Source organism: Zootoca vivipara, chromosome 1, assembly GCF_965207765.1.
Source record: "Zootoca vivipara chromosome 1, rZooViv2.hap1.1, whole genome shotgun sequence".
NCBI lineage: Eukaryota > Metazoa > Chordata > Lepidosauria > Squamata > Lacertidae > Zootoca > Zootoca vivipara.
In genome coordinates this window covers 126334719-126361609 of record NC_142582.1, presented here as the reverse complement: position 1 = coordinate 126361609, position 26891 = coordinate 126334719, and the positions used below count along the sequence as shown (strand labels likewise).

The 26891-nt window shown below is 46.5% G+C and overlaps 1 protein-coding gene across 6 annotated transcripts in view; it reads left to right on the top strand.

Moving 5' to 3' along the window:
- Positions 1–23688, top strand: part of SYT16 (synaptotagmin 16) — a 72850-nt gene extending 49162 nt beyond the window's left edge. For all 6 annotated transcript variants that reach the window (XM_060271382.2, XM_060271379.2, XM_060271365.2 and 3 more), the window contains 3 exons: positions 9742–10185; positions 13371–13560; positions 18303–23688. In XM_060271382.2, coding sequence (XP_060127365.2) covers positions 9742–10185; positions 13371–13560; positions 18303–18616 — 948 coding nt within the window. In that variant the 3' untranslated portion in view covers positions 18617–23688. The remainder of the gene's footprint in view (positions 1–9741; positions 10186–13370; positions 13561–18302) is intronic.
- The last annotated feature ends 3203 nt before the right edge of the window (positions 23689–26891 follow it).

Below are 26891 nucleotides of genomic sequence, written 5' to 3'. Positions count from 1 at the left end.
CAAGTGCCTGGCAAAAAAAAACTTGCTCTTGGGCATTTGGGTACTACAGAAAAAAGGGGTTTGCCCGGCCCCATGTTTTATGCTTGAAGAGCTTATGCCCTTTAACATTCATCAGATGAAAAGAGGGACGTTTCCGAGCACAATTCAAAGTGTTGGTGCTGACCTTTAAAGCCCTAAACGGACTCGGCCCAGTATACCTGAAGGAGCGTCTCCACCCCCATCGTTCAGCCCGGACACTGAGATCCAGCGCCGAGGGCCTTCTGGCGGTTCCCTCGCTGCGAGAAGCAAAAGCTACAGGGAACCAGGCAGAGGGGCTTTTCGGTAGTGGCGCCCGGCCTGTGAAACGCCCTCCCATCGGAGGTCAAGGAGATAAACAACTACCTGACATTTAGAAAACATCTGAAGGCAGCCCTGTTTAGGGAAGTTTTTAATCTGTGATATTTTAATGTATTTCAATGTCTGTTGGAAGCCGCCCAGAGTGGCTGGGGAAACCCAGCTGGGTGGACGGGGTACAAATAAATTATTGTTGTTATTATTATTGTTGTTATTATTATTGTATAATTTTTATTAAATTTTCTGTTTTACATTTTAGAATATTCATTTAAACATCCTTCAAATATCAATGACTTCCCTTCTTCTCTTTCCATGGTTCATTTTGCATAACATAAATCCCTGCATACAGTCATACCTTGGAAGTCGAACACCTTGTGAGTTGAACGTTTTGGCTCCTGAACGCCGCAAACCCAGAAGTGAGTGTTCTGGTTTGTGAATGTTCTTTTGGAACCCGAACGTCCAACGCGGGTTCCAATTGGCTGCAGAACTCTCAGGCTGAACGATGGGGGTAGAGATGCTCCTTCAGGTATACTGGACTGAGGCTGTTTAGGGCATTAAAGGTCAGCACCAACACTTTGAATTGTGCTTGGAAACATGCTAGGAGCCAATGTAGGTCTTTCAAGACCAGTGTTACATGGTCTCGGCGGTCACTCCCAGTCACCAGTCTAGCTGCCGCATTCTGGATTAATTGTAGTTTCCAGGTCACCTTCAAAGGTAGCCCTACGTAGAGCTCGTTGCAGTAGTCCAAGTGGGAGATAACTAGAGCATGCACTGCTCTGGCGAGACAGTCTGTGGGAAGGTAGGGTCTCAGCCTGCGTACCAGATGGAGCTGGTAGACAGCTACCCTGGACACAGAATTGACCTGCGCCTCCATGGACAGCTGTGAGTCCAAAATGGTTCCCAGGCTGTGCACCTGGTCCTTCAGGGGCACAGTTACCCCATTCAGCACCGGGGAGTCCCCCACACCCGCCCACCCCCTCTCCCCACAAAACAGTCTTGTCAGGATTCAACCTCAATCTGTTAGCCACCACCCATCCTCTTGCGGAGAGAATTCCATAGTTTAACTGTGTGATGAAGTACTATTACTACTACCTCTACTACCACCACTAATAATAATAATTTATTATTTATACTCCGCCCATCTGGCTGGGTTTCCCCAGCCCCTCTGAGCGGCTCCCAACAGAATATTAAAAAACCTTCAGATGTCTTCTAAAAGTCAGAGAGTTGTTTATTTCCTGGACATCTGGTGGGAGGGCATTCCACAGGGCGGGCCCCACTACCAAGAAGGCCCTCTGTAATTTCAATTCTTGCAGTGAGGGAACCGCCAGAAGGCCCTTGGAGCTGGACCTCGGTGTCTGGGCAGAACGATGGGGGTGGAGATGTTCCTTCAGGTATACTGGACCGAGGCCATTTAGGGGTTTAAAGGTCAGCACCAACACTTTGAATTGTGCTCAGAAACGTACTGGGAGCCAATGTAGGTCTTTCAGGACCGATTTTATATTGTCTTGGCCACTCCCAGTCTGCGAGACAGTCTGTGGGCAGGTAGGGTCTCAGCCTGCATACCAGATGGAGCTGGTAGACAGCTGCCCTGGACACAGAATTAACTTGCGCCTCCATGGACAGCTGTGAGTCCAGAATGACTCCCAGGCTGCGCACCTGGTCCTTCAGGGGCACAGTTACCCCATTCAGGACCAGGGAGATGCCATAGGATGCTCCTTCACTACCGCCACTGTTACCGCCACTCAGGGCAAGTGCCGGCTCATCCTCCTCCCTGAGCTCCACGATACTGGGAGGGGAAATAGAGAAATCCTGGACTCAAATCAGAAGCCAGGATGGCTTTTGTAATTCTGGGGCTGTTCCTGGAAAATAGGGACACTTGGAAGGCATGAGAGCTCTGAACACAGGCCTTGCAAAACCCTTCGTACATTCCCTTCCCAAACACCCGACAGCCAGCTGGCAATCAAGGCAGCGTGCAAACAATTAAAACAGCGACCAGCAGCAGGAAAACATCAAGATGATTTTTAAACAAATCAAGGTTAAAAGGCATCCGTGGAAGCAAAAGCTGTTAAGCTTGGGTAGGCTTGCTCCAGTCCTTGAATGTCCTGTTCTTTTCAGCGCGTGCTCATGTTTAAATAGAAAGGAGGGGTCTCTATAGCAACTCTTTCTCGTCTGAGATTAAAGAGCACCTTCGAACAGGAAACACATGCGCCCAGGAAGCTGAACACCTGTCTGTCTATCTCTATTTCTCTCTCTCTCTCTCTCTCTCTCTCTCTCTCTCTCTCTCTCTCTCTCTCTCTCTCTCTCTCTCCTCCCACCCTGGTTTTGTTTCATCGAAATAAATGTTCTGCAAAAAGGCAGAAGGGTTTGCCTGCAAGACTCACTGGAAAATACAAAAAGCTATGGCTCGATTTCACATTTAGTGAGATGCTCATGTGCAGCTCAGAGAGGAGGAGGTGGGAAGCATTTGTGTTGGTACAAAAGTTGGGTTCCCCCCCCCCCACTCTCTGCAAGATTCCATGGGGCCCCAGGCACTCTGCCAGGTTCAGTGTTCCTTTGGAGAATTGAGACACGACAGAGATTGTCATCGCTTTAAGAAATATGGTCTATTCACCTATTGACACCTTCAGTCTGCATGGAGGGAGTCCAGATCTTACAGCACGGTCATTAATATTTTGTTGGAAGCCGCCCAAATTGGCTGGGGAAACCCAGCCAGATGGTCGGGGTATAAATAATAAATTATTATTACTATTATTATCATTTCAAGATGGGCTTGTACCCCACAGCAGTGCAGTCCTGAGAGCCAGTGTGGTGTAGTGGTTAAGAGCGGCAGACTCGTAATCTGGGGAAGCAGGTTCGAGTCTCCGTTCTTCCACATGAAGCTGCTGGGTGACCTTGGGCTAGTCACTCTTCTCTGAAATCTCTCAACTTCACTCACCTCACAGAGTGTTTGTTGTGGTAGAGGAAGGGAAAGGAGATTGATAGCCACTTTGAGACTCCTTCGGGTAGTGATAAAGCGGGATATCAAATCCAAACTCCTCCTCTTCTTCTTCTTCTTCTTCTTCTTCTTCTTCTTCTTCTTCTTCTTCTTCTTCTTCTTCTTCTTCTTCTTCTTCTTCTTCTTCTTCTTCTTCTTCTTCTTCCAAGGCATCTCTCCCAACCAGCCTTCAGCCAACCTGCAGAAGATGGATCCCAGTCTCTCCCCACCACCACTTATTCTTCCCAGCACACCTTGCTAAAAAAAAACCCTCTGTTTTCCTGTCACCCCAGGAAAAGGAGGGAGAACAGTTTTCTTGCACTGCCAATGGTTCTCTATTTTTTCTTGATGGCCTTCGCTTGGCCGGGTCATTTTGCATAGGCTAGCTGAGGAGTTTTTATTTCCCCCTTCACATCCCAAATGATCAAAATCCTACCATTTATTAATTTCTAGGGTTTAGGGGGGAGTCGTCCCCCCCAAAAGAATCTACAACAGTATTTCTGCTTTGACTTTGTTAGCCTGAAGGCATAAGAAAGATGTTTGCAGCACAGTTGGCTAGGCATTAGGCCAGCCTCCCACACTGCAATTTTCATGGCACAATACACTTCTGTATTGTAAAAATGTATTGAAGGATAAATTACCGCAGGTTGAATCACCTGCAGAAGGCCATGGGTTCAAGGTGCCAGAAAAAGCTCACCAATATTCATGCTCCTTTTTTTGCAGCAGTTGTGATGGCTTTCAGGGTTTAGCCTGTTTTAACCGGTCTTGAAAGAAACTGGTCTTGAAAGACCTACATTGGCTCCCAGTATATTTCCGAGCACAATTCAAAGTGTTGGTGCTGACCTTTAAACCCCTAAACGGCCTCGGTCCAGTATACCTGAAGGAGCGTCTCCACGCCCATCATTCTGCCTGGATACTGAGGTCCTGCGCTGAGGGCCTTCTGGTGGTTCCCTCGTTGTGAGAAGCCTGGGGAACTACGCAGAGGGCCTTCTTGGTAGTGGCACCCGCCCTGTGGAACGCCCACCCAGCAGATGTCAAAGAGAAAAACATCTACGAGATTTTTAGAAAACATCTGAAGGCAGCCCTGTTTAGGGAAGCTTTTAATGTTTAATAGATGATTGTATTTTAATATTCTGTTGGAAGCCGCCCAGAGTGGCTGGGGAAACCCAGCCACATGGGCAAGGTATCTATATACAGTATATAAAAATGTAAAAATCGTGAAACTCCAGGTTCCACTTTTCTCAGTTAACCGCTTGACCGATCGTCCTGAAATTTTGACACAATGATCCAGGCCACTCCCCAAGCGTTGTTGGGGACAAAAATCCCTCAAATCACACACCTGCCCAGGTATAGACCTGGTTTCCCACCAAGTCAAACAGTGCCCTCAAGTGGCGTACTACCCTCCTCCACCCCTCCCTTCCTGTGAAATCTAAGCCACACCGACAAACCAAATGACATCATCAACCAAGCAACTGAAATCACCAAGGCGGCCATTATCAGACAGACTAGGCCGCTTTCCAGACTAGGCCAAGTGGAGGTAGGGGAGGGGCGAATAGAGGGCAGGGATACGTAATGGGTCAGAACAGGGTGGGGGGAGACACAGGGATGAAACCTGCCCCCTCCACAGTGTCTCTCCTCGACTCAGGGGGACTCTGAGGCTCAGGGGGATCTGAAGGGGGGCTATTACCCTCCATTTCACAAACTAACGCACAGCAACGCGTGCAGGGCCAGCTAGTAAATAATAAATTATTATTATTTTAAGCTGGGAACTCATGATTCTCTCACCTTATGCCTCAATGCTTTCTCCAGGTTCCTGCACTTTCTTTCCCTCCAGTCCCTAAGCTGGGGTTTTCTCCTCTGTCCCATTCTCCTTGTTCCTTCCATTCCTCAGCTGCCATCACCATCCACCCCAATTCCTCTCAAGCTCTTTCTTCCTCCATCTGTTCCTCCCTGCTTCTCAGACCACGGTGTGAATATCGGAGGCTACTGTTTGCCTCTGAGTATCAGTACACTGATGCCTCGCAAGACGAAATTAATTCGTTCCGCAAGTCTTGCGATCATTTCCTCTTGAGAAGCGCGGTTTGCTGCGGCAAAAAAACAAAACAAAACCCTGCAAAAAAAATCGTCTTGCGAAGCACGGCCATAGAAAACTTCATCTTGCGAGTCACCAAAAACATCAAAAACGCTTTCGTCTTGCGAGTTTTTCGTTGCGCGAGGCATTCGTCTTGCGGGGGTACCACTGTAATTGGGAATCACATGGGGAGAGAGCACTTTTGCATTCACCCAGTTGGACTGCAATCCTGTGACCCATAACGCCTTAAATGGCTCAGGACTGCAATATCTCAAAGACCGCCTCTCCATGTGAGCCTACCCGGACCTTGAGACCAGCCCTTTTCCACGGGCCTCATATATGAGAGGTCCAGAAAGTGGCAACACGATAATGGGCCTTTTCTGCAGCGCCTCCCCATTTGTGGAATACACTTTTAGGTGCCAGGCGGAAATGTTCCAACCAGGCCGTTGGCTGATTGACATCGAATGCCCCTTTGAATGTGTTGTGGGTGGGGTATTTTTGGTTGTTGTTGTTGTTTTGTTCTTAATTTTTATTATGTGTTGTGTTTTTTGTATTATAATTTTATGCTGCGAACCACCCTAATATCTATGGATGAAGGGCAATCTACAAATAATAATAATAATAATAATAATAATAATAATAATAATAATAGGGGTTATTTTCAGCCAGAGCTTACCAGAACTCAGTTCTGGCACCTCTCTAGTGGGTGCCATTACCATTCTAAGACAACAAGACAGGCATTCTTGTAGAGTTTCAACACCTCTTTCATACCTGCCAAGTTGCTGACAGAGAAATAAGGGACTGGGCCGGAAATAGCAGACCGGAAGTAGCGCTGCTGCCATTTTGGAACTGGGCGCAACATGCTCAGAAGTGACTTTTGATGCTGCTTTGACCAGTTCCAAAATGGCTGCCGCGCCAGAAGTCTCACTGCAGCCATTTTGGAACTGGGCAGAGCAGCATCAAAAGTCGCTTCTGAGCATGCTCCGCCCAGTTCCAAAATGGCCGCTGCGCCAGAATAAACCGGGGAAAAACAAAAAAAAATCTGTTTTTTCAGCTAGGGACAGCTGGAAAAACGGGGATTTCCCGGGGAAAACGGGAGACTTGGCAGCTATGCTCTTTTTCTAGAAAAATAGCACTGATATTAGTAATGATTTGGATCCTTCCACATTTCCCAGACCTCCCACTAGCCTCTGTCCCAACACCTAACGCCAAGAGAAGAGACTAAATCCCTGCTTTCTCTTGTCTTCTTGGCCTGCAGTATGACAAAATTCCAGAATAATGGAGCTACAGCATTTCCTACTGCCATACAGCTTGCCTCCGAATATTCGTTCACAACAAAGCAAGGCAAAGTGTTGTTGCAATTGCAACGCGTAAATTGCAGCGAGGCTTACAGAGAACTATGGAGCACAAAAATAACTGTTATTATACTGAAGAACACTCTCAGCAGCTGACAGCAGGCAGGCTTAAAGTCCTGTAGCAAAGATCTCCCTCGGCTGATAGCAGCTCGAAAATGCTTCAAGGCCCTGGTTGCAGTTTCCACAGCTGTTTATCCCTCCCAAGAAATTACTTGATCCCAGAATTTTAATACCACCGCAAGGGTCCAGACTTCCAGGCCGGAATCTCAAGAGGGAAAAGTGCTGCTGTTGCACTCAAGTCCTGTTGGCAAACTTCCTGTGGATGTCTAGTTGCAGACCTTCCAAGTGCCCCTATTTTCCGGGGACAGTCCCGGATTTACAGAAGCCGTCCTGATCTGATCCTGGAATGTCCTGCTTTTCCTTAGAATGTCCCAGAGTGGCTGGGGCAACCCAGTCAGATGGGTGGGGTACAAACAAACAAACAAACAAACAAACAATAATTGAAATTACAGGCAGGAAGCCATGTTGGTCTGCCGTCAAAACAAAATAAAAATAAAATAGAAAAATTCCTTCCAGTAGCACCTTAGAGACCAACTAAGTTTGTCATTGGTATGAGCTTTCGTGTGCATGCTTCTTCTTTAGATACACTGAAACAGAAGTCGCCAGACCATTATATATAGTGAGAGGGTGGAGAGGGGTATTACTCAGAAGGTTGGCGGGAATGGGTGATTGGCTGATAGGAGTGGTAAACCTGTTGGTGACTCTTAACGACTGCAATTGGTCTTACAGGAAAAAGCAAGGGGTGAGATGGCTAAAAATAGCTTTATCATGTATAATGAGATAAGAATCCAATGTCTCTATTCAGACCAGGTCTCTCCATGGTTTTAAGTTTGGTAATAAGTTGCAATTCAGCAACTTCTCTTTCCAGTCTATTTCTGAAATTCTTTTGTAATAAGACAGCTACTTTGAGATCTTGTATAGAATGTCCTGGGAGATCGAAGTGTTCTCCTACTGGTTTCTCTGTCTTGTGATTGAAAATATCACTTTGCATTTCTTAGGGCAGAAAGTATTGATCTGATGTGTAGAGATCTTTCCTATTCTAATTAATTCAAGAGGGTTCTGGAAGCTTCTCTGTGTGAAAGAAACAAGCAGAAGGTTCATGATGTTTGGGTTATTCCTTCAGAGAAGCTGGTTTAAACTGGTTCTCTTATCTCTTCTCTGTCAAGGTCATGCTGACCATAAAAGTGAGGCCAGAAGGAGCCTGGGTTTCACTTTCACTTTCTATCCCTCTTCCTTCTGGTGTGGTGTTCTGTACATAGTATGCTTAGTGTTCAGGTTTAGACTTATTATAAGTTATTGCAAGTTTAAGTTAAGTCTGTTGCAACTGGATTTCTTATGGACAGGGCCAATCCTGAATGTATTGGATTTGTGACCATTATGCTCATTTGCCTCCAGTAACAGTCTTATTCTTCTTTGGCGATCACTTGTAGCCGAGTAAGATTGTCTTCCATAAACACGGTTTTAACAATGGGACCGTAAGTGACTGTGGAGGCCAATTCTGGATCCACACGTCCTTCCACAGTGGGGACATTGGTTTCTAGGCGGGAGTTGATCACGGTGTGGATTTGCCAAGCGTGCCTTCCTCTTAGCACATTTCTCCCTTGCGTCCTGAGATCGAGTTTCTTCAAAGCCCATGACACCTTTGGTAACGGCTGTTCTCCAACTGGAGCGCTCACACTGTTTAAACCTCTTTTGTTGACCACCAGCATTACGCTTACCATTTTTAAGTTTGGAATAGAGTAGTTGCTTTGGAAGACGATCATCAGGCATCCGCACAACATGACCAGTCCAACGAAGTTGATGTTGAAGAATCATTGCTTCAACACTGGTGATCTTTGCTTCTTCCAGTACAGTGATATTAGTTCGCCTGTCTTCCCAAGTGATGTGTAAAAATTTTTGGAGACACCGTTGATGGAATCTTTCTAGGAGTTGGAGATGGCAGTAAAGCTCTGCTGGATGAAATATTAATTGCCTCTGGTCTATTTTTTGGGGGAATCCTGAAACACGTTTAAGTTTTTACTCTGCTAACTATACATTGGAATCTACTCTGGATCAATATTGAGTAGAATTCCATGGCAGAAATGTTGGACGCTATGCTAGGACATCCCTATTTTCATCAGAGAAACATTGGAGGGTATGAGACCCCTGAGCCAAGGAGATAAGTAACTATACTACCTTTAGGAGGCATCTGAAGACAGCCCTGTATAGGGAAGTTTATTAATTTCCAATATTTTATTGTGTTTTTATCTATGTTGGAAGCCTCCCAGAGTGGCTGGGGGAACCCAGTCAGATGGGCGGGGTAATAATAATAATAATAATAATAATAATAATAATAATAATAAAGCAACAGGACATCCCTATTTTCAACAGAGAAATGACGGAGGATATACAGGTGAAACTTGGAAAATTAGAATATCGTCGAAAAGTTCATTTATTTCAGTAACGCAATTTAAAAGGTGAAACCAATATATGAGATAGATGCATGACATGCAAAGCAAGATATGTCAAGCCTTTATTTGTTGTAATTGTAATTATTTGTCGTTAGACGGGTCAATTATAAATGGAATGTAATTAATGAAATGTAATAGCGATGTTTATTTTTGTATTATTGTAATTATTTGTTTTATTACTGTGGAATTTCCAAAAGAAAGCATTTGTAAAAATTAAAAAAAAAATAAGTTACATTACTTAAATAAATGCACTTTTCGATGATATTCTGATTTTCTGAGTTTCACCTGTATAGTTGGCCACAGTGAGAGCTGCAGAACTTTTCTTTTGTTATATCTTTTAAACCCAAATTTGGTGTTTTATTCTGTTTAATATTCTGTTGGGAGCCGCCCAGAGTGGCTGGGGAAACCCAGCCAGATCGACGGGGTATAAATAAGAAATTATTATTATAATATTATTATCACTTTTTCCCCACCCGCATTTATATATCTCCTCCGCAGGATCACGAAGGAGCGAGTGCCCTTCCAGCTCCCCCAAGCAGCCATGTGCCAATTTCCAAATGCGGCGACCTGGATGTGCTCTTTGAGTACAAGCCCTCGAGCCAAAAGCTGCTGGTGACCGTCCTGGAGGCAAAGGAGATCCCCGACAAGGACCGCAGCGGAGCCAGCTCCTGGCAGGTGCACGTGGTCCTGATGCCCAGCAAGAAGCAGAGAGGGAAGACGAGCGTCCAGCGGGGCCCCAGCCCCGGGTTCAAGGACAAGGTGACCTTCAGCAAGTTGGCGCCTGAGGAGCTGAGCAGCTACGCCCTCCGGTTCCGGCTCTACTCTGTGCGCAAAATGATCAAGGAGAGGATGATGGGGGAACACCTGTTTTATCTCAGCCACCTGAACCAGGAAGGAGAAATGAAGGTCACGCTAGTCCTTGAGCCGCGGAGCAACTTGTGTGTAAGTTTTTAGGCTGGAAGAAGCCACCTAACGCTGCTTTTGTTTTTGGTTTCCCATAAATTTTCTCGAGACTTTTCATCATGCAATACAATAAATAACAAACTAATCTAACCACATAGAGACTTTTTGCAGTGGCTTCCCCATCTGTGGAACGCTCTCCCCAGGGAAGTTCGCCTGGTGCCGTCATTATACACCTTTAGGCAAAAACCTTCCTCTTTAACCAGGTCTTTGGTTGATTTGATTGACATCCTGTGCCCTTCTAAAATGTGTTGGGGGGTGTTTTTGGGTTTTTGTTGTTTTTATTTTGATTATGTACTTTGTGGTTTTATATTCCGATTTTATCAATCAATCAATCAATCAAAACCTTTATTGGCATCATTTTCAAACATTTAAAATACATAGTCCAGTACAATCACGTCTCCAACTTAATTCAATTTTATCCTGTGAACAGCTCTGAGATCTGTGGGTATAGGGCAGGTTATGAATTCAAATAACAACAGCAACTTACAATATTTGGGTTTGAGGACTGAAGGTAGTAATATTGGTTTATAAAAAGTGGATTTGTTGGGTGTTATCTTGGAGTGGATGTGCTGACTAATTTTCTACTTATAGCTGACAGACGAAGAATTGAAAGTTCTCCTTTTTTCATTCTCTTTTTCTTTTTTCTGCATCTTCTTCTGTCTTTATTTAGATTAGTTTTTTGGTCTTGATACAAAGATATTTGAAATAAATCTTTGTATTATTTTTCAAATGTCAATAAAATCTATTTTTTAAAGCCAAACTAATCTAAATAAGAGAGAGAGAGAGAGAGAGAGAGAGAGAGAGAGAGTGCAGAGAAAAATACAATTCCTTCTCTCGAAAGCCAGTCTTAATCCTTGTCTCACATAGAAGGGGGTGGACCCTCCCATCTCTCACTTGGAAGCTTCCCTTCCTTTTCCCAGCTTCCCATCCAGGGAGATCTTCTCTTCCTAGCCCCTCACACATGGGTCCTTGACCGCTGCTTTTTTGAATTGCTTCTCTCCTTGCCATCCTCTGAGGCGAAAGTTCAGAAAGGCCTCAACTAGGGCCAGGGCATTTTCAGTACTCGCCCCGACTTGGTGGAACGCTCTCTCACAGGAGACCAGGGCCCTGCGGGATTTGACATCTTTCCGCAGGGCCTGCAAGACGGAGTTGTTCCGCCTGGCCTTTGGGCTGGACTCAGCCCGACCACTGTGTTTTTCCTCCCTTATGGTTTTGGATTCCCCCCCCCCCCCCCGGTTTATTCTGGCGTGGCGGCCAATTTGGAACTGGGCGGAGCATGCTCAGAAGCGACTTTTGATGCTGCTTTGCCCAGTTCCAAAAAGGCTGCAGCGCGACTTCTGGTGCGGCGGCCATTTTGGAACAGGGCAGAGCAGCATCAAAAGTAGCTTCTGAGCATGCTCCGCCCAGTTCCAAAATGGCGGCAGCGATACTTCCGGTCTGCTACTTCCGGTCCAGTCCCTCATTTCTCAGGCCGGAACTTGGCAGCTATGGTTGGAAGGGATCCCGCAGATCATCTTGACCAACCCCCTGCAACGCAGGAATATGCAGCTCTCCCGTACGGGGATCAAACCTGCAACCTGCTGTCCTTTTGTGTTAAGCGCATGAATGTAGCTTCTATTTGCAGCCTGAGTCACCGGCAGCCGTTTAAAAGTGGCAGGTGCAAGCGCGGAGGCTAGCTAAACTAGTTTACTGTCAGATTCCTTTATGTCAGGCTCCAATTTGGACCTCGGTTGGCTTGAGGTTGCTGTAAAGGAGGTGTTTATAGACACCTGGCTGAATCTGGCCAAATGCTGTCCGAGTCCGACATCCTGTTTCTTACAGTGGCCAAGCAGATGGCTTTGGGAAGCCCACGAGGAGGACCTGAGAGCCCAACGGCTCACTCCTGCTTGTGTTCCCCAACAACTGGTATTGAGATAGGGGCTCCTCATGAGATAGAGTCAGATGGAAGTGTGTGTGTAGAGAAACCTGTGAATTGCTCTTCTTAGCAATTGCATTGGCTAATAATAATAATAATAATAATAATAATAATAATAATTTATTATTGGTACCCCGCCCAACTGGCTGGGTTTCCCCAGCCACTCTGGGCGGCTTACAACAAAGATTAAAAATACATTAAAATGTCACACATTAAAAACTTCCCTAAACAGGGCTGCCTTCCCTAAATCTTAGGCTGCGTGTAGAAACGAGATGGACATCTCCATTCTGCGGACATGGCTAACTCTTTTTTCTTCTTCTGACATTATTAAATTTATTTATTTTTTACACACACACACACGTTTTCTGTTTTACAATTTAAAGTACGGGTACTCATTTTTGCATCCTTAAAAAATCCATGACTTCCCTTCTTCTCTTTCCATACTTCATTTTGCATATCATAAATCCCTGCATATTTTACAGAAACTAAACCATTCAGCATTCCATTATTGCATCCATCATAACTTATTTACACTGCTGAATTTATCTTAACGCTGCCAGCATTTTCAGCTGTACACAGTTATTTCCCATAGATTCAATAAATGTTTTCCAACCTTCTCTTCTTCTTGCTCTCTTATTCTGTATGTTACATCTGCAAGTTTTGCATATTCCGTCAACTTAAGTTGCCATTCTTCTTTGGTTGGGACCTCGCTCGTTTTCCATTTTGGGGCTAACAAAACACAGGCCGCGGTAGGTAAAGGGACCCCTGACCATCAGGTCCAGTCGTGACCGACTCTGGGGTTGCGCGCTCATCTCGCATTATTGGCCGAGGGAGCCGGCGTACAGCTTCCAGGTCATGTGGCCAGCATGACAAAGCCGCTTCTGGCAAACCAGAGCAGCACATGGAAACGACGTTTACCTTCCCGCTATAGCGGTTCCTATTTATCTACTTGCATTTTGATGTGCTTTCGAACTGCTAGGTTGGCAGGAGCTGGGACCGAGCAACGGGAGCTCACCCCGTCACAGGGATTCGAACGCCGACCTTCTGATCAGCAAGCCCTAGGCTCAGTGGTTTAACCACAGCGCCACCTGGGTCCCCACAGGCCGTGGTAGTAGTGTACACAAATAACCTTTTTTTGAACACTAGGGAATTTTAGTCTGAATTATCCCCAATAGAAAGGATTCTGGGTTTTGAGGGGAAAGTACTATTAAACATTTTTTTCAATTCATTATGCATCATTTCCCAACAGAGTGGAGGCTCCCAGATGAGTCTCTCGGCCATCTCTCACAGCGACAGTGCTTCTTCAACCCAGTCCCTGTCGCACGGAGGGGTACCGGAGCTGTTGGTGGGACTATCCTACAATGCCACGACGGGGCGGCTGTCAGTCGAAATGATCAAAGGCAGCCACTTCCGGAACCTGGCTATTAACAGGCCACCTGGTATGTAAAAACGTTTTGTTTTGTTTTTGTAGCCAGCATCATACCTGCCAGGTTGCTGTCGGAGAAATAAGGGACCGGGCCAGAAGTAGCAGACCGGAAGTGGCACTGCTGCCATTTTGGAACTGGGCGGAGCATGCTCAGAAGTGACTTTTGATGCTGCTTTGCCCAGTTCCAAAATGGCCGCCGCGCCAGACGTCACACTGCAACCATTTTGGAACAGGGCAGAGAAGCATCAAAAGTCGCTTCTGAGCATGCTCCACTCAGTTCCAAAATGGCCGCCGCGCCAGAATAAACTGGGAAAAAACAAAAAAAAATCCGTTTTTTTCAGCTAGGAACAGCTGGAAAACGGGGATTTCCCGGGGAATATGGGAGACTTGGCAGCTATGAGCCAGCATGCAGAATCTCCTAGCTTAGCAGATGTGGCTGGGCTTGAATTCAGAAGTTTGCGGTCAGGGGCAGAGGGGCTGCCATCGAGTTGCCCTGAGCATTTTATATAGAAAGAAGGGGTATAATAAATAAAGCTGGAGATATTTCTCCAGACAGTGGAAGGCAATTTCAAAGAGAGATTTGTGCTTGAGGGCGTGTTCACACATCCCCGCTCGCACCTAAAAATGTCTAAGGATTCCGATTGAAACAGAAACAGGCTGGAAATTATGTTGGTTTTTTTCCATGTCTGGGACAGAAATCAGTCCAGCAAATACAACCAGTGGCCTTCAGTCTGCAAACAAAACGTAATTAATTACGCCACCCCCCCTCAATTTGAATTGCATTTCCATTGCATTGAAATGAACGGGGTGGAATAATGTTTTGAGGACATGACTTTGCTAATTATGAAAGTCACACAATTTTGCCGCAAAGGACATCGAGGAAAATAATAGAGTTTTTGGCGGAAGACGAACTGCAGCAGAATGGAAACAGCGGAACAGAAAACAACGCCTTCTTGTGCAGGTTTATTGTGTTGCCTGGAAAAAAAAACTTGCGACACCCGTTTGATTGGAGGCAGCAACAGGGCGAAATAAATAGGTGACACTCATGAGAAGCGATGCTTCCTAGGTTTCTATTGGATAGGGCGCTGCTTTTCAGGGAAGGTTTCCTAGTGACATAGGAGGAGCATAGCAAACAGGGGTCGGTTGTCCTGTCGCACCGCTGATAGTGAAATGATTTAACAATTCTCGTCAGCTGAGCTTTGGCCTCCGCCCTGCAAAGCAAGTTCCCTTTCCTCCATTTATTTTATGGTTTGTTTGGTTTTTGCTTGGGCCGATCACACCCTGTAGGAGTCGACAGTATCAGTAGCACTTGGAGACGCCTTTTTGTGTCTCATTAACAAGCCATGGGCTTAGCACTGAGCCCCAGTCAATGGTTCGTGCTGGTGAGAAGCAAGCTCCGTCATGCTAACTTGCAGAACTTCCGACTGCAGCTTTCAAGGCCTCTTATTCCTTGGGAAGTACCATAAATTGTGTTAATTATCCAGGTGGCTGAATCATAGAATCCTAGAACTGTGGAGTTGGAAGGGACCCTGAGGGTCATCTAGTCCAACCCCCTGCAATGCAGGGATCTCAACTGAAGCATCCATGACAGATGGCCATCCAACCTCTGCTTAAATACCTCCAAGGAAGGAGAGTCCACCGCCTCCCGCGGGAATTTGTTCCACTGCCGAACGGCTCTTATTGTCAGAAAGTTCTTCCTGATGTTTAGTCAGAATCCCCTTTCTTGCAACTTGAAGCCATGTGTTCGAGTCCTACCCTCCAGGGCAGGAGAAAACAAGCTCGCTCCATCTTCCATGTGACAGCCCTTGAGATATATGGAGATGGATCTCATATCCCCTCTCAGTCCCCTCTTTTCCAGGCTAAGCTCCCTCAACCGTTGCCAGACTCTTGATCATCTTGGTCACCTCCTATGCATTTCCATAGAGAGGGGCAGCAAATTATTTTCCATGTTCTTGTTTTTCTTCTGACCTGAAATGGGAACAGTATGTACATTTTTAAATCAACAAGTAATCTGAGGGTGAAGGACAGCGGAAGTACTGATTTATTATTGTAATTGCTTTTGTATCCCACATTTGCCTCCAAGGATGTCAAGGTGCCGTAAATGTCCCCCCCCCGAAAAATTTTTTTTGATCCCCACAACAACCCTATGAGGTAGGTTAGGCTGAGAAACAATGACCACCCCAAGGCCACTAGGTGAGCTTTATGGCAATAATAATGATAATGATTATTTATTTATTTATTTATTTATTTATTTATTTATACCCCACCCATCTGGTTTCCCCAGCCACTCTGGGCGGCTCCCAACAGAATATTAAAAACACAATAAAACATCAAACTTAAAAAACTTCCCTAAACAGGGCTGCCCTCAGATGTCTTCTAAAAGTCAGATAGTTGTTTATTTCCTGGACATCTGATGAGAGGGCGTTCCACAGGGCGGGCGCTACCACCGAGAAGGCCCTCTGCCTGGTTCCGTGTAACTTCAATTCTTGTAGTGAGGGAACTGCCAGAAGGCCCTCGGTGCTGGACCTCAGTGTCCGGGCTGGACGATGGGGGTGGAGACGCTCCTACAGGTATACTGGGCCGAGGCCATTTAGGGCTTTAAAGGTCAGCACCAACACTTTGAATTGTGCTCAGAGACGTACTGTTGGCAGCCACTAAATGGGGATTTGAACCCTGGTCTCCCAAGTCCGAGTTCAACACTAGAGGACCGAACAGCCAGATAACTAGCAAGGACTGGTGTGTGAGTGTGAGTGTGTGCAGCGATGGGGTCCAACCCTCGTATCTTAAAGGGGGCACACTGAGCGCATCTTTCCTGGGAAGAGTGAACCTGAAAACTCCATGCTGCCAGGGGAAAATCAGCTACAATGTGGGGCTACCTTTGAAGCTGACCCGGAAACTACAACTAATCCAGAATGCGGCAGCTAGACTGGTGACTGGGAGCGGCCGCCGAGACCACATAACATTGGTCTTGAAAGACCTACATTGGTTCCCAGGACGTTTCCGAGCACAATTCAAAGCGTTGGTGCTGACCTTTAAAGCCCTAAACGGCCTCGGTCCCTCACTGCGAGAAGCCAAGTTGCAGGGAGCCAGGCAGAGGGCCTGCTGGGTGGTGGCACCCACCCTGTGGAACGCCCTCCCACCGGATGTCAAAGAGAACAACAACTATCAGACTTTTAAAAGACATCTGAAGGCAGCCCTGTTTAGGGAAGCTTTTAATGTTTAATAGATGATTGTATATTAATATTTTGTTGGAAGCAGCCCAGAGTGGCTGGGGAAGCCCAGCCAGATGGGTGGGGTATAAATAAATAAATAAATAAATAAATAAATAAATAAATAAATAATTACTACTACAATAAATAAAACACTAAAAGACAACCCTAAAAGAGATTGCTCTCTCATTTCCCAAATCGCTTTGTGTCTTGTCTATTTAGATTTTTATGTCATTGGGGGGGGGAACCCCACCCTTAAGCGGTTTACATAAAATAGTATAAAATAGTCATTTAAAAAGCAATAAGAGCAGACTTTAAAATGCAGCTGAATAAAAAAATATCACAATATTCAAACGAACATACGTAATAGAATTACACGTCTGGGGGAGGCTTGCCTGCATGTTTCACAAATGCACGCTCAGGTACGCTGATGTGTTCATCCTAGAACTTGTAGCAAAATGTCTGAAGGCTGTTCATTCAAACATGCACAGAAACACAGGAATACACACACGAATGACAGGAGCAGTGGCAGAAGAGGGAGGCTGCCTGGAGAGGAACTCCTTGCTTCTGAGCCGTATAACGAGTGTTTTCGCGCCAGAAGTGAGACATTGCGCCTTATATCTCAGGCGCAGAGGTGTGGAAAAGAGCGTGTCACAAAGAGAAAGGAGCGGGATGCTCTCAGGGGAAGATTGAGGGTTGCCATTCCAGCTGTACTCGGCTAAATTCCACGCAAAGCAGACCTAACGAAAGCTAGGTTCGTTAATTTCAACACGTTCAAACTGGGCTGTTGATGTTTGGTGTTGATTCTGTCCATGATATTCAGGTTAGTATTGTGGCCATTCTTCCTGGTTAAAAAGTGGCTGTTTATCTCCAAAACAGCCCTGCGGGGTAGCTTCAAAACAGAGATAAGCCACTGACCTAGTGCTTACATTGTAAAGTTGGAAGGGACCCCGAGGGTCATCTAGTCCAACCCCCTGCAATGCAGGAATCTCAGCTAAAGCATCCATGACAGATGGCCATCCAACCTCTGCTTAAAAACCTTCAAGTCCACCATCATATCATCATATCATGTATTATCATATCATACCTGCATTGTGGGGGGTTGGAATAGATAGCCCTTGGGTCCCTTCCAGCTCTTAAGATTCTATAAATTACATATTTAGAAAGAATAACCTGGGGGTAGGCAACCTAAGGCCTGGGGCCCGGATGCAGCCCAATCGCCTTCTAAATCCGGCCTGCAGACGGTCTGGGAATCAGCATGTTTTTACATGAGTAGAATGTGTCCTTTTATTTAAAATGCATCTTTGGGTTATTTGTGGGGCCTGCCTGGTGTTTTTACATAAGTAGAATGTGTGCTTTTATTTAAAATGCATCTCTGGGTTATTTGTGGGGCCTAGGAATTCGTTCATATTTTTTTTCAAAATATAGTCCGGCCCACCACATGGTCTGAGGGACGGTGGACCGGTCCACGGCTGAAAAAAGGTTGCTCACCCCTGCAATAACCTGTCCCTTCCCCTTTCTTTACATGTTCATTTTTGCCCTACAGACACTTACGGAAAGCTCTGCCTCCTCAACTCCGTTGGCCAGGAGATGTCCCGCTGCAAGACCTCCCTCCGCCGGGGGCAGCCGAATCCCGTCTACAAAGAGACTTTCGTCTTCCAGGTTGCCTTGTTCCAGCTGTCGGACGTCACGCTGATGATCTCCGTCTACAACCGCCGCAGCATCAAGCGCAAGGAGATGATCGGCTGGCTCTCCATGGGGCAGAACAGTAGCGGGGAAGAAGAGCTGAGCCACTGGCAGGAGATGAAGGAATGCAAGGCTCAGCAAGTGTGCCGCTGGCATACTCTCCTGGAATCCTAAGGGAATCCTAAGCCTCCGAGGTCCCGGCATGGTGGTTGTCTCCACCCGAGGCCCAGAGGGGTAGGCCAACCCTCCCCGGCGTTTGAAACACGAAGGACTGCCAAGTTCCTGCTATGAACTGGACATCCGATGATCTCTACTAGTCACGGTCGTACTTGCACTCCCCCCCCTCCCCAAAAGATCTCGCAAAGTGACAGCCATGCCATTGGCAAAGGCAGAGCAGGATTGGCACTCGGATCCGGCCCCTCAGAGAAGTAGGCCAGGGCTGATGAACCTTTTCTGCTCCTAGGGCCGCCTCCTGCTCTCGGCAACCTCCCGAGGGCCACATGCCACTGCTGAGCAGGGCCAGAGGCAAAATTTGGGGGGGCGGGCAATGGAGTTAAATGTTTCATTTGTCCAGTAGGCTGAATTTCTAGACACTCACAGCACATAGCCCTTCCGATGCCTTGTCCACACCAGCAAGAGACGTTTTTAGGGTTGAAAGGATGCATTCCGGCCAGGGCATTGAGTTTTGAGGACCAGATTGCAAGGCCTGGGGGGCTGCCTTCAGTCCCTGAGATTCCCCGCTTCCAAATTGTCTTTGGCGATGCCATCATGTAGCCAAATCTGATTGGTTGGCCTATGGAAGAGGGGCTGCAATCGGCAGCAAGTTGTCATGCAAGAAGTATGCTTTGAGGGTACAGTTTTTCTCTTTGAAACCCTCCCGTCCCCTTTTTCCACGCCAAAAATAATGCTTGCTGGAGAACATTTGGCCCAACCCCAATTTGCTTATACGCTGGCAGTCGCTGAGATGACGTTTGGAAGAGGCTGCTTGGCAAAGAATGGAAAGAATGAATGGTTCCGACGGGAATGTTTGGTAGAAGCCATGGAGGGGGGAAAGACAGTATCTAGAAGGCGTAGATAACTGTGTAGAAGCTGGCCTGACCCTGCTAGACCCTGCTCAAGTCTTCCTTTTTAATTTCTCAGCCTCCTGCAAATTTGGTCCCTCTGTTTTCTAAACTGAGTGTGGCCGATGTGTTTTTGCACCTCTAATCAGCCCAAGCAACCACAGTCAATGATCAGAGATGATGGGATGGCAATCCAACAATACTTGGAGGACCACAGACCCAGAATCCCCATGAGGGCTAGAAGCTTAAATAAATTTGTTTTAACAAGTTGAGGTACAAAGCCCACACAGAAAAGCTTAACTTCTGGCAAAGCTTGGCTTGTGCACTCAGAACATGGAGGGTGTGTGGATGGTGCCATTTGTATGGTTTCGCTGATAGATGGTTTCGTTAATGGAGTCTGTTGAATCTGAGTGGAGCCAGGAGTTTCCTTTCTGGGGGCAGAGGCTGCAAAGGTTTTGTCTAGCTTCTAGACTGGTGCGTTCTCTACACCTCCCACGAGGAAAGGAGAATCATCTGAAAGAAGCGGGATCTCCATGTGCAGTACATCGGGTCAGGACTCAACGGAACACCAGTTTAGTCCCCCCCCCCCAAATAAAAAACAGCTGAAATCAATCCCAACCTTGGGAACAAGGGCCCAGGAAAAACCAGCACAGGCAAAAATGGCCTCCTTAAGCACCAGTGGCCTGTAAGCGAAGCAAACTCCTTCGGTGCATGGCCATCTTTTGGGGATGCTTTAGCTAGGATTCCTGCATTGTTGGGGCTGGACTAGATGACCTCTGGTGTCACTTCCAACCTTACAATTCTATAATTCTGTGACACAGCCAGTTGAGGGTCCCAAGAGCCAGATACGCTGTTGTCACAAAGCAAGCATTTATTTTACTTTGGAACTTAGGAGCCAACTCCTAGGGGCCGAGGGGGCTTCCCCCCCCAATAAAATATTTGAGGGGGGGCCCAAATTTGGTGGGCATTGCCATTCGAATGCTGTGCATGCACCATGTAATGTGATCGATTATGTGGGGCAGAGATTACCTGCCCCCCCCCAAATATTTTATTCAAGTTGGCTGTCCTGCTTAGGAACAAAACACTTATCACATGTGAATATAGGCAGGTTTTAGGGACTGATCAACCAAAACTCATGTTTTTGTTTTCCTTAACACCTTTTTATTTCAGAGGACTATGGAGGGATGGGAGCTGGGTGAAAGATTTGTTTGAAATTATGCAGATGAGGTCATTAGTCTAGCACTGCATATTACTCATCTATTCTTTTTTTTTAAAAAAAAAAACACACCAAAAAACTGGGGTTTAAGTTTCTATTCCTGAGACAAAACATCGTTTGCTGCAACTCCAGGCTTGGAAAGGGGTTGAGGGATGACAATGAGTTGAAGCAGGTGGACCAACAGATCACCTTTGGGAGAGCTGTAGATTCCGCCCACCCCTTTAAACTTCCAAGTGCCTATAGGCTGTGCTCAAACTTGGATATGTGCCAAGAATAGCAATGGATCCGACATGAGCAAAGAACTCCTTCATCTTCCCACCCTCCGCAATGTTCAAATGGTTGCGTGAGAATGTGATGCAGCAATTGATGGATGCAGCAATTATAAGGAGGTGGCTTGCATTGTCCGTCTTTAGACCTCTGCGTTTTCTTTCCTTGCCAAATCCACCAGTGGGAATGCCAAAACCAAGGCTGGTTCCCAATTTTTTTTTAATTGAGGGAGGGGCTTTGGCTGAAATCCATTCTGCAGCTCCTTAATTTCCAAGGCAAAAGGCCCAATTATTCATTTGCCAGCCTTTGCACACAGAGGTGGGCATTTCTGTGCAAAGGCTGAACACACACACTCGTTTGCAGCACAAAAACTTTTTCTTGAATCCAGAATTGTTCCCACTCGTCCTGAACAGGCTCCTTTCAATGCAGATTGATTCTAGATCCTGCCATCCACAATGATGAGTGCGGTTACTTGAGAAGCAATTGAAAACCCTCCGTTGCGCAGGTTATCCATGCCTTTCCATCCCTGAACCTGCCCCAGGTGAATGAAGAAGGAAGTGGTGCTTATGATCTCGGTGTATGGCTCTCACATATCATTGGGCAGGCTTGGATAGACACACCAACACACTGCAGGGACTGCCTTACATAGGATTTCATCATTTTTTAAACGGACACACTTGCATGGTAATGCAGACTCAATCTGCCACGAGCTTTTCATGTTGAAACCTGTTTCAACAGAGAGCCAGTGTGGTGTAGTGGTTAAGAGCGGTAGACTCGTAATCTGGGGAACTGGGTTCGCGTCTCCGCTCCTCCACATGCAGCTGCTGGGTGACCTTGGGCTAGTCACACTTCTCTGAAGTCTCTCAGCCTCACTCACCTCACAGAGTGTTTGTTGTGGGGGAGGAAGGGAAAAGAGAATGTTAGCTGCTTTGAGACTCCTTAGGGTAGTGATAAAGCGGGATATCAAATCCAAACTCTTCCTCTTCTTCTTCTTCTTCTTCTTCTTCTTCTTCTTCTTCTTCTTCTTCTTCTTCTTCTTCTTCTTCTTCTTCTTCTTCTTCTTCTTCTTCTTCTTCTTCTTCTTCTCCAAAAGTGCTGTTCAGAGATTTTTTAAAAAATGCAATAGGTCTAGATTGCACGTGGAAGAGAAAACAAATACTTGGTCTCCATTGAGTCTAGAATAAAAGGTTGTGTGTGCACAGCGAAAAGCGGGCACCTCGTACAGGGCTGTCTTAAGCATATCTGGCGCCGTGGTGCAAAGATCCCTCCGGTGCCCCCATTTCCCAGAGTTGTTGACCTTTTCCCAAGCCTCTGCGTGGATCTCTCTCCTCCCACGGAGGCTTGGGAGGCAAGCTGCACGCCCGCCAGCCAGCCATATACCCGGTAGTTGGTGGGGCGCAGCTTCCATCCTAAGCCTCCGCGGGAGGAGAGCGATCCCCGCAGAGGCAAGCTGCACGCCCGTCAGCCATATGGATGACGGGGCACAGTTGGTGGGTGTGCAGGTAAAGGGGAGGCCACCGGCAAAGCCACGCAGCTCCCCTTTACCTGCTGGGGCGCCCCTGAGAGGCCAGCGCCCTGGCGCAATGCACCACTAAGCCCAATAGGAAAGACAGCTCTGACCTCGTACACACCGATCTCACCTTGCTACACACAGAGATGCTGCATAACTCCTGCACACCAAGTGTGATGAGTTGCCACTTGCCTAGGGTCGCTTCCGGACGTGTTTATTTAGCATCTTTCCCAATTTGTTTGGACAGGTTTTCCAGGGAAGAAAGGGAGTGTTCGTTCTGATTTGCTCGCTGGGAGGTTAGACGTAGTCATCCCAGGAAACGTCACATGTATTTGCAGGCTCGTGCCCCTGTGGCAGCCACAAGAAGGGTGCACCAGGCCACTGGGGAGGAGCCCCAAGAGCCAGCAAACAGCCTATGAGCCCCATAGCATTGTCTGATGTGTGGGGCGAGTGCAGCAGGGGGCGGGATTTGGGGTGCTTCTTCCATGTCAGAGGTGGGGAACCTGCAGCCCACGGGACACATTTCAGCCTGCAAAGACATTTCCCCCAAACCATGCCCACCTGCCCCACACACCCGATGCTGCGTTTGATATCAGGTGTGGGGAGACCTGGTTGGATTGGCAAGTTCTCTGTGGGGGACACAATCCCTGCAGAAAGCAGCTTTGCCAGCCCTGTGACCAGCAATTGAGAAGGGCTGAGCTTAGGGCATCTCAAATTGGCTTGCAGGGCTGGGAAGAGATCACTGGAGCCGAAAAGGTCCTCAGTCAGTAGATGGCTCTGCAAGAGCGTTCACCCCTGAAGTCCCTTGCGCAGCGTGCCTGTCCCTAAGCATGGCAGTGTAATGGGTGCATGAGCATGGAATCAACCCTCCTCCTTCCAGTCAAAGGAGCCCCTTTTTAGACTTGCTAAATGCAGAAGCACAGTTCGTCAGAGTAAGATTGGTAAGAATTGGGATCAAAATCTTCAGGATAAATTAAGCACAGTTTACGGGCAATACCTAATTATTATTATTTTTTAAAATCTGTATAATTGTAGTTTTGTTCTTGCATCAGAATATCCTTGATTTAAATGTATGCGTTGTTTTAGTTTTTACCGATAGAAACAAAATGTACACCTTGACCGTTTTCAGATACTTACTTTTGTGTGAGATGCATCTGAATGTGCAACATTAAACTTGCAACATTTCTCTTAACTGTCCCGTGCAAGTGTAGAGTGCTGTCTGCTTTACAGCAAGTGTGTGTGTGTTCTGAAGAAGTGTGCATGCACACGAAAGCTCATACCAAAATATAAACTTAGTTGGTCTTTAAGGTGCTAATGAAGGAATTTTTTTATTTTGCTTCGACTCAGACCAACACGGCTACCTACCTGTAGCAAGTGTGTGTGTGTGCGCGCGCGCACGAAACCACCCAAAGAGTGATGCAGAAGGGATGGATCTTATTGATGCGGAGTTCAGAAACTACTCGCAATTGTCCAAAGTGTTGATCCCAAGCAGTGAAATACTTCCTGTCTCCCTTTCCTGTGCAGTGAGAATTTCAAAGCAACAAAGCAAAGTTAAAGGGGGTTGCAGGAAGCGGTTTGTGGGTTTAACTCGTGGGTTCACAAATGTGGAGGTTGACAGGGTACAGTACTGCTCCCAAAGCAATACAAGCACTTTTTTAAAAACTAATGCTCTCTTCCTCTCTCTTTTGCCAGTCAAATCCAGATCTGACTGCTCTTATCCGCTCTGTTCACACAAGCTAGTATTCAGTCCCACTCTGCTAGTTAGGTTGCAATCTGAAGTGCACTTAGGTAGAAATAACTGCCATTTGAGATCACTCCAGTTCCTTGGATTACATTGCAGAGACTTTGGCTGGATCGAGACACATAAATAAAAAATGTTTCGGGAAAACGCACCGTAAACCTTGGAAGGGGAAAATCATGTTACCGAAAGACGGAACTCCATAGCGCCATCTGGTGTCACAGTGCTATAATGCATTTAAAACACTTTTTAAAATAATAATTATTATTATTGATGGAACTGAGTCCTTTCTTTCCAGTGACTGGGAGTGTCAGTATCCATTGCTTCCCTTAGTGACTAGGCCACACCAAGCCTTTGGAGGAAACCATTTCCACTTTGCACAGCTTGGGGAAGGTAACAAAAGTTGCACATGGGATTTGCTTTCGTGATTTAGAAAGAACCTTTCCTTAAATGTTTGAGTCTCAAGCTGTCGGTGCAGGGCAAAAATGGCTGGGTTAGGGCTCTCGTATCGCTGCAAAGTGGTGGCAGCACACTTTTCCAGTATTGCAGCCGCATAACACGAGCAATTGAAGACGTGTGCATGGAGTGCCAAAGCCACAACAGACTTCGGGATGCAAATACAGCACCCAATTGCAGACATCCACAGACTCTGCCTGTGCATTGAACTCGGCCAATTATCTGGTTTCTCTTGGGTCAAGAGGTAAGCAAAGTGCCTTTGCATTATTCCCTTTGCAAAGCACGCTCTTTGGGTTGGGGGCATTCAGGAATGATCCTTTTGCTATTTGGTTAGAGCCTCCTCAACAAAATGAAGCAATGTGCTATGCAGATGGATAATTCTGACTCTTGTAATGCATGGAGTTTGCATTACAAGATTTTCTTTCCCCAGAGGAAAGAGAGTTTTAAGCAGATAAGCATCAATCCCATTCCATCCTCCAATCTTGATAAAGGAATACGAAGCCGAGCCAGAACTTTTTGTCTATCTCTTCTAGGATTGTTTAGCAACAGCTTCGCATGCCTGAGAGAAGGGTCTTTCCCCATCACCTGCCACCTGACCGCTTAACCTGGAGAAGGATAGAACTGGGACCCTTCCACATGAAAAATCATGATTCTGCCACTGAGCTATGGTAGAGGTTTATGTGAACTGCGCAGAACAAATAGGGTCACACAAACACCATACATTTAAAGCACATTCGATGGACATTTAACGCACACGACTTTCTCCAAGGAATCCTGGGAGCTTAAAGGGTTGTTGGCACATCCAGTTGGTTAAATAACTCCAAAGGGTCTACTCTTGAGTAAAATTTAAATGAATACAGACTTCTTCTGTTGTCACAGTGGCCAGCCAGATACCTCTGAGAAGCCCCAAAGCAGGACATGAGTGCCCCACACTCTCCCCACTTGCTATGCCCAACAAATAAGCTCAGCCTGGATCGCTCAGTTGGTTAGAGCGTGGTGCCGATAAAGCCAAGGTTGCAGCTTCGATCCCCATATGGGACAGCTGCATATTCTTGCCTTGCAAGGGGTTGGACTAGATGATCCTCGGGATCCCTTCCAGCTCTGTGAAAATGAAACATATATAACTCTGGAACGACCTATTTCTTTAATGCTGATTTCTTTATTTTTTTTAAAAAGGGCATATATGAGGTAGAATTTTTGGAGCAGGTTTTTGGCTTGATTGCTAGTGCAGTTTCCACTTCCAGCATTTATGCTTCTTTTCATCTGTGATGCCATTTATCATTGCGGGTTCTTCCTTATCCCATGTTTAACTTCACCCCATTGACTATTGATGAGCTCTTTTGGGGAGGACGCGTGTGATTATGCAGCAGCTGCATTCTACCACCTGTTCCTCATAGAAACTGTGCATATCTCTTCAAGCCAGTGACTGCTGGCGCTTGTAAAAAACCATGCCTCGCAATCACCCTTCTGTCTGAAGCAAAGGAAACTGCAGATGCACAGTAATTTGTGTGTGCTTTCTTTTCCCACACCCCATCACGCCTTTTTGAGATCTGGAGCGGAGGTGAACCTTCAGAAACATTTCCTCTGCTTCGTTGGCACTGTCTCTGGTTTGTATTCTGCCTGCATCCCTAGCCTGCCATTGATCTGTTGTGCGGGCATAGATTTCTGTGAAGCGCTGGGCTCTGAGGGCTGTGAATGAGTCTTGTGTCATTAAGAGGAGGAGAGAAACAAGCAATCATTGATCCTGTTGGGTGACGCAAGGTCAGGAGGAAAGGCTTGGAGTTAACTGCAGAGGGGCATCGGATGGCAGGCATTTCCGTGTAGCGAAAGTGTTGGGGCCTTTGCCCTCTGGTCTCCAAGGGAAGGATTATACTGACAAAGGGGAACCCGAAGCTCTCCAGATATTGATGGACTACAAGCCACATCATCTCATGCTGGGCGATGGGAGTTGGAGGTCAACATCTGGAGAGCCACAAGTTCCCCATTGTTGGAGTAATAGTGGAATAGCGGTGTTGTCCCAAGCAAAACGCCACCCCCCTTGTCTCCCACTTCCTCATTTTTAACAACAACAACAACAATAACAATAACAACAACAACAATTTATTTATACCCCGCCCATTTGGCTGGGTCTCCCCAGCCACTCTGGGCAGCTTCCAACAGAAATATTAAAATACAATAATTTATTAAACATTAAAAGCTTC